Here is an 11,724-nt window from a genome sequence, read left to right on the forward strand (position 1 = left end):
ATCGTACGCCAGCTCGGAGTCTGTTCGCGCAAGTGTATTTAAATAGCATGATAAGAAAGATATGAATGAAAAATTTTGCCAAGTATAAAAGAAACAAAAGTCTATTCATTCCACAAAAGTCTATTTACAAAGGAGTTCATACAAAAAACGAACTGGTCCTACTCAGTTCGGTCTTACAAGTTACTCGAGCAAGAGCCGCAATCGTGGAATCATGGGTCATGAAGGCCTTTGAAGTTTGGTGCTCGACCCAGGAGGTCGGCATGATTGTCTTTAACATATTTGACGCTCGACCCAGGAGGTCGACGTGACTGCCTTTGAAGTTTGGTGCTCGACCCAGGAGGTCGGCGTGACTGCCTTTGAAGTTTGGTGCTCGACCCCGGAGGTCGGCATGACCGTCTTGAAGGTGCGATGCTCGACCCCAAGAGGTCGGCACGCCAGGACTTACTTTGAGGTAGCTTGTCAAAACCAGGGAGCACGCTGGCTCGGCCCAGGAGGTCGGCACGATTGCCCTGAGAATGTAATGCTCGACCCAGGAGGTCGGCATGACTGTCTGGAAAATGTGATGCTCGACCCCAAGAGGTTGGCATATCCGCTAAAATCAAAGTTCGATGCTCGACCCGGGAGGTCGGCGTGACTGCCTTCAAAGTATGATGTTCGGCCACAAGAGGTCGGCACGGCTTGAAATTTTGAAGTCGGAAAGTACGATGTTCGGCCCCAAGAGGTCGGCACGTTGTGCCTTAACTTGAATGAGTTTGTTTGACCCAGGAGGTCGGCAAGGCTCAAATCTTTAAAAGTTGGGGGCTTAAACCATGTCAGTGGCAATTTGATGCTCGGTCCCATGAGGTCGGCACGCATTGATCAAGTTTGTCGAAACTTGGGAGTTTGACGCTCGACCCAGGAGATCGGCGCGGTTTTCTCAGTGACAGCACTGTACCAGAGGTGACTGGGGCAGAGCAGTGCGCGACGCTGGTCTCCCACGTGGCAGAGTATAGATTAGGTCTGCTTGGAAGCCTTACCTAATCTAGGGGGCTAGTGCAGAGGTCCCGTACTGGGCCTAGACACGTGGCAGCCCAGATATAGCCGAGTTGGGCTCCGGCCCCAGGATCCTGGCGACCGCCCTGGGCCGCCGCCCCCGCTAGGGCTCCAGGGGGATCAGGAGACCGTCCCACAGAGGTCGGAGGAGATCCCGCTCGGCGCGGGATTGAGATTATATCAGGAAGGTCCTGGAACGTACGGAGGTCGGACTCTGGCCCAGGTATAAATAGTGCTACACACCCACTGTACAAGGGACGCTCACTATAGGCAAATTGCTCCCGGTTGCTATTATTTCCCGTGAACCCTACTCACCGGAAAACTAACTTGACCGTCGGAGTGCCCTCGGGGACTACCATCGGGCCCCCCTCTGTCAGCTCGTTCTTATCTGTTTTGCAGGCTTAGGACCAGCTCGGCCATCAACACCCCGAGCTGATCGGGTCAGCTCTCCTCGGGGAAGTTCCGTGCTTCTTCATAGTCAATGATGCACGATCTCATATCATATGCAATGTGAGTTGAAACATTGACAAATCTGAGAAGGAAAGAACATGTTGGAGGATACCTATCACATAAAAAGAGTCGTATAATAAACTTGGGCGTACAAACAATATCCGCTATATTTACTAGACAAACGATTGTTAATGTAGGTTGTACAAGTAGAAGTAAGGAGAAACCAAATTGGGTTTATCTCTGACCAAAATTTAAAAGTTATTATTTGGAGTTTTTAATGAAATGGAAGATATTATCAATACACTTTAACCCGCCTACCTCTTGATCGCTTGCTAAATCAATCATAGAAAAGATCAAGAAACAAAAAAAATAAATAAAAGAGTAATATACAGTACATCAAGTCATTAACAACATCACGCAATAAACACGATATAGTATACAATAAATAAGGTAAGACACAGAAAAAAAAATGCAATGTCGCCACATTCCGCAACAGGGAAGGCAAGCAAACCAGGAAAGGGAAGCCACGGTTGCTGTTGCTGCCGTTGCTACTTCTTCTCAGCCCAAAGGCTGTGGTGTCTCCATTCCCCATCATCTGTATAGTAACCAATGAGAATTTCAGGAATGTGTGCGATTCTTGTGTAATCTTCACTTTTTTCCTTCTGATTCTCTAACAGCTTCTCACTCAATTGACAACTCATCTCATACAAAGACAGCTCTTGAAGCTGGGTCAGGTGCTGAATTCCCATGGGTAATTCCTCCAGTAATGGAAGTTGTTCCAGAAATAGTTTCTGGAGACGAGGCAATGCACCCTCCTCCACTCTCATCCATCTCAACCCTTCCATTCTCCTTAATTCCAAACACTTCAGCTTTAGGAACCCTTCAGCCTTGAAACACAACCCTTCTCCCTGGTAAGATCCACAGAAATTAATTTCACCCAAATTGGGCAAATGTTGGAGGGATTCAAGCGGATTCTCCTCCTCCCTTAACCTGCTCCAATCCAGATCTATTCTTACCAAGCCATGAAGATGAACTATCCATTTTGGCATCCTTTCTAAGCGGCCACGCAAAATCAGCATACGAAGAGATTGAAGAAACCAAGAAGAAGAAGAAGAAGAAAGAGAAGGATGATGATGATGATTTAGATCAATTATCTCATGATCATCACCTTTTCCAATTGAAGTAACGCTTAATTCCCGAAGATTGGTGAGGTTAGCAAGGGAGGAGCAAAGCTCCTTTCCATCTTCTCTTCTCAGCTTTGTAATATACAGCTCTCTTAATTGGGTCAGCTTTCCTATCTCCTTAACTATTGTGGATCCACTACTTGCATCTATGCTGTCTAATACTTCTAGGGCAAGAAGCCCTCCCATATTCGAGGGAGCTTTAAATCCATGATATCCATAATCAACATCGGAAGAATCAACTTGTTGAAAAACTCTGAGAAACCGAAGTTTTTTCAGCTTTAGGATTTCCATGGGTAATTCCCTAACTCTGGTGTTACCCAAATTCAGATGCTCCAAATGTTGAAGCTTCCCAATGGCTTTCGGGACTCTCCCCACTCCTGTGTCACCTAGACTCAGATGCTGGAGATGAAACATCTTGAAAATCTCATTTGGTATTTCCTCCTGTGTCTCTTGATCACCCAAATCCAAAACCTTTAACAGCTTACTGCTCCCTAAAACTTCCGATAACAACGGTTTGGATAGTAGCGGGTTCATGCATCCAATAGTAACGAACGACCGAAGGTGGTCAAAGCAATAATTTGGTATTTGTTGGTGGTGCTGGGTGTTGTTACTGCTACTACTATGCAGTACTAGACGGCGCACCTTCTCGGACGGCCACATCGTTGGTTGTCCAGTAATAACTGTGACCATGTTTTGTTCCCTTGACTTGAGAAGAATAACTTCTCTCAAAAGGTCATGGATTCGACAATAGTCGGGTAATCCTTCATAAAACACACCAGTCACTTGAATTAGGCTTCTATTGACGAGTTCACTAAGATAACTCCAGGCTACATCTTCAATACTCATTCCTTCTCTCCCTTCTACAAACCTTTCAGCAATCCACAAATTAACTAGTCTATAGCATTCTATTTTGTGATCCTCTGGGTAGATACTTGTGTACAACAGACATGTCTTTAGATGCCAGGGCAACTCACTATAACTAAGAGAGAGTATCTTTTTAACTCTGTCCAACTTACCAGTGCCTTCTAATTCACCCCCAAGACTGCATCGAACCATCTCCCATTCCTCAGTTCTATTTACATCTTTCAAAGCAAAAAGCCCACTAATTGCAAGAATCGCAAGGGGCAAGCCCTCACATTTATCCAATATAACTTTGGCAACATCCATCAAATGGCCAGGGCAACTATTTCCCTTAAAGATCTTGTTACAAAATAGAGTCCACGAATCTTCAAAGGGCAGTGGCTCCATTCTGTGGATATAACCAAGAGATTCTGTACAAGGGGCAGAGGCTACATCAGCTTTTCGAGTTGTGAGCATGACACGGTTGCCATGGCTACTCTCGGGCAGTGCAAATTTGATGGTATTCCAAAATTCCACGTCCCATACATCATCAAAAACAATTGCATACCTTCCAGCTTGCTGAAGAAAATCTTTGATAAATTCTTTCAGCTCGGTGGTATTCAAAGACTCGATCGATTGTGGGACTGGTTTCTTCCCTTCCTTGTGTAACTGCCGAATCAAGTCTTTCAGGAGATCCTGAAAGTCACATGTTTGAGAGACAGTTACCCAAGCACGAACTGGGAAATGCCTTCTGACTTCAAGATCCTCATGGACTTTTTTCACTAGGGTAGTTTTGCCAAGTCCTCCCATACCAACCACTGAAACAACTTTCAGTTGGTAATCATCCTCTTCGAGGAGCTGAGAAATAAGACGTTTCTTGGGCTGGTCAATGCCAACCAATTTAGCTTCTTCCACAAGCAGTGCGTCATCTCTGCTATAGCGCCATGTTGTGTTGTTCACTGCAGAAAGTGAGTTGGACGCTTGGGCAGAGATACCGTAGTCGGATTTGTATCTTTTATGAGCTTTAGAAATACTTTTGATTCTGGACTTGATGCTTTGTATTTCGCTAGCAACTCGATGACGAGCTCTCAAATTCTTGATGGAGCTGAAAATTCTCCGAACAGAGCCGTAGAATCCTGTTGCGCGATGCCGAGCAAAGCGAGCTACAAAGTCATCAAGAATGTCCTCAGTGTCATAAGCAGCATCTCGCACTTGCTTGATCCATTGTTGGAGCGTGGGTTGAGCATCTTCTTCTCTTGCTTCTGCCTCTCGCAGGAAAGCTCTCATTTGCCCCAACTCATCCATGATGAATTGAACCTCTTGTCGAAGCCCTCCCAATAGTCGTCCCTCCTCGTGCAGAAAAGTTGAGAGCTGACGCAGCACAAAAGAGAGAACTGTTTCTGCCATTTTCAGTCTTTCTTTCTCACTTCAGAATGTTGGGGAAGGCGGCTTCTGGTTTATAGGACAGTCCACTTGTAGTATCTTGAAAGGAAGAAGGAAGAGTAGGTTATAGATTCATAAGCTGATGAACTTCGGTGCAGTATTTATCACGAAGAAAAACCGCGTCAAACAGAAAAAGAAAGAATTAACCAATTAGAAGAAACTAAAGCAAGAAACATGAAAGACGAAGCTGCCTTACCTGCCACATACAAAATCATGGAAGCTATTAAGAAGACTGTGCACGTCTTCACTCTTCAGGACCTTCTTTCAACCGTGGGTCCCTTGGTCGGGTAAAGACAAAGGAGCATCTTTCAATTGTGGGTTCCTTACGAGGGGAAGGACATTATTGATTTCATTCATGAGAAATAAAGGTTACGTTCAGATTACATTTTTTTTGAATCTTTTTATAAAAGAATTATTGTAACGGTTCAATATGTATGAGATAAAAAGATGATTAAAAATATATTTACGAAAAATATAATAATTTTTTAAAAAAAATTGCTTTCCAAACAAGGCAAAAACCTTCCTCTATGGAACTAATTTCTGCTAACCACTTAGTATTTGTAATATCAAAGAAATGTGAACTGTATTGATTTAAGAGGTCTATGAACTACACACAAGGAGTACATTAAAGATCTAAAAACTACACACAAGAATCGGATTATAGGTCAAGAATTCAAATCCCACAATTTATAATTAAAAAAATTTAGATGATGTGTCAAGGCATCTATATAGTTTAGATGATTTTTTTTTTTTGTCAATCGTCAACCCTACTTCTACTTCTACTCTATTCTAATCTAACTATGGGGGAGACCCAACTGGGCTTAAAGAGGATCGATGGGGACAGAACCACCACCGGACCAGACGAGTACACCACGCACCCGTCTGGATTTTTTGAAGAACCACAATTGTGGTAAATTAGTAGGTGAACCCTTGCCTCCTACCCCACCAAAGCCATTACCCCACCCTTGCCTCCCACCCCACCAAAGCCTTAAAGGCTTGGTGGTGGCCATCTATATAGTTTAGATGATGCTGCTTATGTAATTCAATTCGGTCCCTGTTAGTATAGAATAGTGCTATTCTTAATGTTGAAAAAAATAATAAAATATAAAATTTCGTACATCCAAGATGTTTGGCATCCTTTTGTATTGTTATTGAAAAGAAATGAATCTCTTACCTTAATTTAATTTCAATTTTTTGTCATTTTTTGATTTATTTCAACTTGCTACACTTCGCACCTGTCATTTTCATGTAGATAGCCATGAGCCGTTTTCTTTTTCTTAAGAGTCACATATTTTCATATGGGAACTTATTATTTTTTAACCAAATTTTGTTTCCAATTCATTTTAGCTTCTAGGTTTATCGTGCTTAAGTGTTTTACCTATACTTTTTTGAACCCATTCCTAAAATTTTGTTAGGAATTCTTTTCAATAAATTGGTCTGAAAGACGAAGCTACCTTACCTGCTACAATACAAAATCATGGAAGCTATTAAGAAGACTCTGCAATTGGTGGGCTGATCAGTCTTCAAGGCCTTCTTTCAATTGTGGGTCCTTTGGTCGGATAAAGATGAAGGAGCACCTTTCAACTGTGGGTTCTTTACAAGGGGAAGGAATAAAGTTAAAACGCGGTTGGACTGGACATTATTAATTTCATTGACGAAGAAATAAAACTACAACAGGGTCTTCTGCTCCTTCTGCCGACATCTATAACCTCCTCCTTCTATGGAACTAATTTCTGCTTTTTTTTTTGGTTGCCCCTTGGAACAATTAGTATTTGTAATAAAAACGGATGGAATATCAAAGAAAACTTTAGGAACAAATCACTCCAATACGGTGTCTGACCAAAAGATTGGTATAAACATGCCTCTGTGTTTAAGTAGTTAAAAGAGGAAAGACTACAAGAGCAATGATGTCGAAGCATCGTGCAAAAGCAATGATGTCGAATTATTTAACAAGGGAAGGAATAAAGCAACGGCGTCTGACAAAGTTTTCCAGTTCAAAGCAACTCAAGACCCCACCTCAAAGCAAAAATGACAGTTCTGAATCAAATTGAAGCCAGCTATGAGAGTTTTCCAGGAACAAGTGATGCAGAGGAAAGTGAATTTCGTCGGAGTGGAACAGAAAAAGTGAATGGCTGGAACTAGAGGAGCTAGAGTCTAAGAAGATTGCTCAGAGCACAACAGAAATAGTGCTACCACTGGTAGAGGCCAGTCATGCACAAAGAGAGCCATGAAGGAATAATACTGCGGGTGGCAACCAGAAGCTTACAAAGACCGGCAGTGCTGGGAATTGGAGTTGCTGTTAGTAGAATGCCAAATGAGGCAAAGGAATTGTGGGCCTTAAAAGACAGAAGCTCGGGAGACCAAAATATTGATGATGCTGCAGCAATCAAATTGACTTTATGTAAAGCAGTGGAAAGAGAACGGTGCAACATCAGCATACAAGTTCACAACAAGGCACTGCTAAAGCAACTTAAGATTGGTAAATCCGCAGATTGCAGAATGACAACAATACTTGAAGATATCTTAAGTCTAAAGTCACTGTTTCAAATGTGCTTCTTTTGCTTAGCTAATTATGATGATAATGATGTTTGTGAGCATGTTAGCTCTTATGCCTTAGGCATTTTGATGGATGAGGAATTCCTTGTTCCTCCGTGTTCTTAAACACATGTTGTACAGTTTCTCGGGCCTTTGCTCAAAGTGTAAAATCTTACTATAGTTCAATGCAAGTTAACTACCGTTTCAAAAAAAAAAAGGATAGAAAAAGCAACTCAAGACCTAAGTTCAATTCCGGCTTCTGAATTCTTTTGTGAAACCTAGCCAAGAGTAGCTGAAACTAGTTAAGAATACAAAATTATTCCTTTGAAAAGATGATTGAAAGATAAAAATAAATAATAAAAAATATATATTTATGATATAAATAAAAGGGTTAACAATAAAAAAGTCCCCTGTGGTTTAGCTATCATACAGAAAAGCCCCCTGTGGTTTCATATCATACAAATCGATACCCCATGGTTTGAATTATTCTGAAAAGTGGACGGAAATCGTTAAAACACACGAAGCTGAGTGCAAAGACGAAAACACCCTTTTGATATAAGCGAAAATTACAGAAGTAATTTTGCACCTTCATTCTGTCGAAACCAACGGGAGAGAAAAAACACGTACACAAAAACAAAAACAAAAAAATCCATAAAAGGTATCCGAACAGAGCTTGAAAAAAGGGGGAGAAAAGAGTTTTCATTGATTATTTGTGGGATAAGAAGACTAAGTGGGATTAGTTGAGGGGGACAACCGGACAGGGAGTAAAATATGTCAGAAAACAGAATAACGGCCTTTCTTCCCGCTTCTTTTCTGCTTTCCTTTGCTTTGCCTCCTCCTTTCTTCAGCCAAAGAGCATATTGTTCTTGACTTTCTTTTATGAATGAAACAAAGTTCCACCACTCCCCCCTCCCCGGCCCCTTGCTTCCTTTTCGCCTTTTTATCTGCATGGATAAAAGAATAATACACTCTACTATAAAACAAACCCACTATCTTCATACTTTGTTGATTTATTTGTTTAAGCATACGAGCTTCCGAGTCTTCTGAGGCTTCGGCTTCGGCCAAAATTGAAGGCAGCATTCGAAGGGTATTTTCGAACATAAGACCCAACTGTTGAATCAAGGAGGCACTTGGTAAAGAAAAGTCCGGCTACATAAACGAAAAAACAGGGGACCAAAGACTAACCATACGCTGCATCGCTGCTGCCGTGAGCATTTGGCCAGTGGCAGCTGCTGATGGTGTTTGTCCATTGCCAGGGAGTGGCCAACCTAGAGTAGAAAGGAAAATAAGAAAATTTGAGAAGCAATAAACTAAGTTTAAGACTCGAAAAAAGTGGGGTTAAAGAAGCTAAGTGAGATGGAGAGAGAGCGAGATAGAAACCCAGGTGGAGATGTTGCTGTTGATAGTGTCTTTTGGCCATTTTGTCAAACAGCTAGCATTCGAAGATCATACAAGATTGCAATCCTCCACCTGGGTTACTGTTATTTTGTCAAACTGCTAGCTCATCTCTTGTTATTAAAGTGGAAAGGATAATTAGGCATATCAGGTGAAAGTTTGTGGTAGAAATCTATTTTCCGCAAGAAACACATGTCTTTCCTGTGCGTTTAAGACACACTGTATATTTGACGATTTCCGTCCACTTTTCAGAATAATTCAAACCATGGAGTCTCGACTTGTATGATATGAAATCACAGGGGACTTTTCTGTATGATGACTAAACTAGTGGTGTTCACGAATCGAACTGCTTGCGAGCCAATCGCGAGCGACTCGAATACGAGCTCAACTCGAGTTCGGTCAAATATCGAGCTCGACTCGAGTTCGGTCAAATATCGAGCTCGAGCTAATTAAATCGAACTCGAGTTCAAAAATATTAAGCTCGTTGGCTCGCGAACTCAATTATATATATTTTTTTATTTTTTATTTTAATAGTAAAATTACACATATATCCATAATATTTTATTATTTGTTAAAAAATTATTATTTTATTCATTTTTAAAAATAAATAATTTTTTTTATTTTTTTTAAAAAAATTATTATTATTATTTTATTTTTTAAACTCGAGCTTGACATTTTGAGCTCGTCGAGCTCGAGCTCGAGTTCGAGCTTCACAAAATTAACTGAAAGTTTAGCTCGATTAGGCCAAAACTCGACTCGACTCGACTCGTTTGCACCCTTAGACTAAATCACAGGGGACTTTTTTGTTGTTAACCCTAAATAAAATAATATTTACAAATAACAGTTATCTAAGGTTCATTTGGATTAACTATTTTTTGGGATGTTTTTAAAAAATTTTACTGGAGCAGAATTTTTATAGTATATTTTGGGATATTTAAGAGTAGAAGAGTTTTTAAAATATATTATGGAATATTTTTTAAACATAAAAAAAATTAGACTACTTTTTAGAGTATCTTTTAGAGTACTTTTTAAAAATTTTAATAGTATTTAAAAAATTAGTTTTTGAAAAACTCAACAATCTAAACAGATTACATTTGACAATGCCTATATATTATGTCCTACTCTAAAAGGGTGGGAAAACCAATTAAGGGCCTATTTGGCACCCTAATTTTTTATCAAGTTTTTTAGCTACTAGTTTTTTAACAACTTTTACTACAGAAACCCCAAAAAAACTTTTCAAAGTTTTTACTTATACACTTCAAAAATACACAAAAAATTTTTCAAAAACTTTTCTTCCTCCCTCACCCAACCACCACACCAGCCACCACCCCCACCACCTCTCCCAGTGCCGGTCACCTATTCTGGCGCCGGTAACCTCAAAAAAAATTTTTCTGTCCATCATCCTCACCCCTTCTCCTCCCCTCCCCTCTTCCCCTCTCCCTCCCTCTCCTGCTAGGTGCGATCTGGCCGCGCGACCGGCGGGGGAGGGAGAGGGGAAGAGGGGAGGGGAGGGAGGGAGAGAAAAAGCTAAAAAAAAAAAATAATAATGCACAGCTGCCGACTAGATCGCGTGAGAGGGAAGGGTAAGGGGAGGGGCAGCGGGGAAAGGGGAAAGTGAGAGGGAAGGGTCCCGACCAGATCGCGTCGGGGGAGAGGGAGGGTGGCTGGGGAGGGGAGGAAAGGGGAGGGGTGGGGCGGCGGGGGAGGGAGAAGGGAACAGAAAAAAAGCAAAAAAAAAAAAAAGAATCACCTGGAAGTCTCTGCCATGGAAGTCTCGGGAGAGGGAACAGGGGAGGGAAGGGGGTGGGAGAAGGGGAAGAAAGGGAGGAAGGAAAAGAAAAAAGAAAAAGAAAAGGAAAAAAATTTCATCTTACAAACACCCAAAAATTTTTCTTACAAAAGTTTTTCTACAACTTCTACAGTGATCTACAGTAAAGTTTTATATATACACCCAAAAAACTCACCTTCCAAACAGGCCCTAAGTTGCATAAGAACCAGATGAAAATATCCATTGACCAAAACAGTTCACTAGCACACTCTTCAAAATTTATTTACCTGCACGTTCCGAAGTTTGAACCCGTGACCTGTAGTCGAGAGAGAGATCTTTGATCTCTTCTTGTAGTCAACTTGCTTGCATTACTTTTCTACCCAGTTCATGGATGGTTTGTTGAAATTCAAGCATTAGGTTTATTACATCGATCATATATTGTGAGGGTTATCATGGTACGGTTTTTGTGTTTTCATAAAAGATAAACTTGTTATGACCTAAGAGATCCTTCTTTGATTTACCATGATACATAGCTATACCCAGTTTACGCACGAGTAATAAATAAGGGAAAAGAAAAAGTTGTCCATTGACGGAGCCAAGAGGGCTGAGGGGCCATGACCCCTTAAGTTTTGAAAATTTGTAATTTACAGTGTGTAAATATATGTGTAAAATAAAGTTGACTTTTCTTAATTTTTTATAATTTTAATTTATACTATGAGAGTTTATATATATATATATATATATATATATATATATATATATATATATATATATATATATATATATATTAGGCACCTTTGAATTAATTATTCTTCAAAAAGTTATTTATTTTTTATTGTGATAATTAAAATTTATTTATTTTTTATTGTGATAATTATTTAACTTTCAAAAAATTAAACATATAATACGATGATCCATAGTAAATTGATCCAATTTGATCCAACAGTTAATAAAGAAGAAGGAGCACAAGAGGATCTACTTTAAATAAAGAAAACCCCACGCCAAAATAAAAATGACAGTTCTGAATCAAATGGAAGCCAGCTATGAGTTTTCCAGGAACATGTGATGTAGAGGAAA

At 40.4% G+C, this 11,724-nt stretch overlaps 1 protein-coding gene and 1 long non-coding RNA gene across 2 annotated transcripts; both read right to left on the reverse strand.

Moving 5' to 3' along the window:
• Positions 1-2,030: 2,030 nt before the first annotated feature.
• Positions 2,031-4,913, reverse strand: LOC140013757 (disease resistance protein RPM1-like). The gene has a single exon (XM_072063845.1). The coding sequence runs from the start codon at positions 4,911-4,913 to the stop codon at positions 2,031-2,033; it is 2,883 nt and encodes a 960-aa protein (XP_071919946.1).
• A 3,244-nt stretch (positions 4,914-8,157) lies between these two features.
• On the reverse strand, positions 8,158-8,990 carry LOC140013924 (uncharacterized). The gene is made up of 2 exons (XR_011820777.1): positions 8,670-8,990; positions 8,158-8,594 (listed from the first exon to the last, which is right to left on the reverse strand). It is a non-coding gene; the product is annotated as an uncharacterized lncRNA (long non-coding RNA).
• Between the last annotated feature and the right edge of the window lie 2,734 nt (positions 8,991-11,724).

This window comes from Coffea arabica, chromosome 8c, assembly GCF_036785885.1.
Source record: "Coffea arabica cultivar ET-39 chromosome 8c, Coffea Arabica ET-39 HiFi, whole genome shotgun sequence".
Classification (NCBI taxonomy): Eukaryota; Viridiplantae; Streptophyta; class Magnoliopsida; order Gentianales; family Rubiaceae; genus Coffea; species Coffea arabica.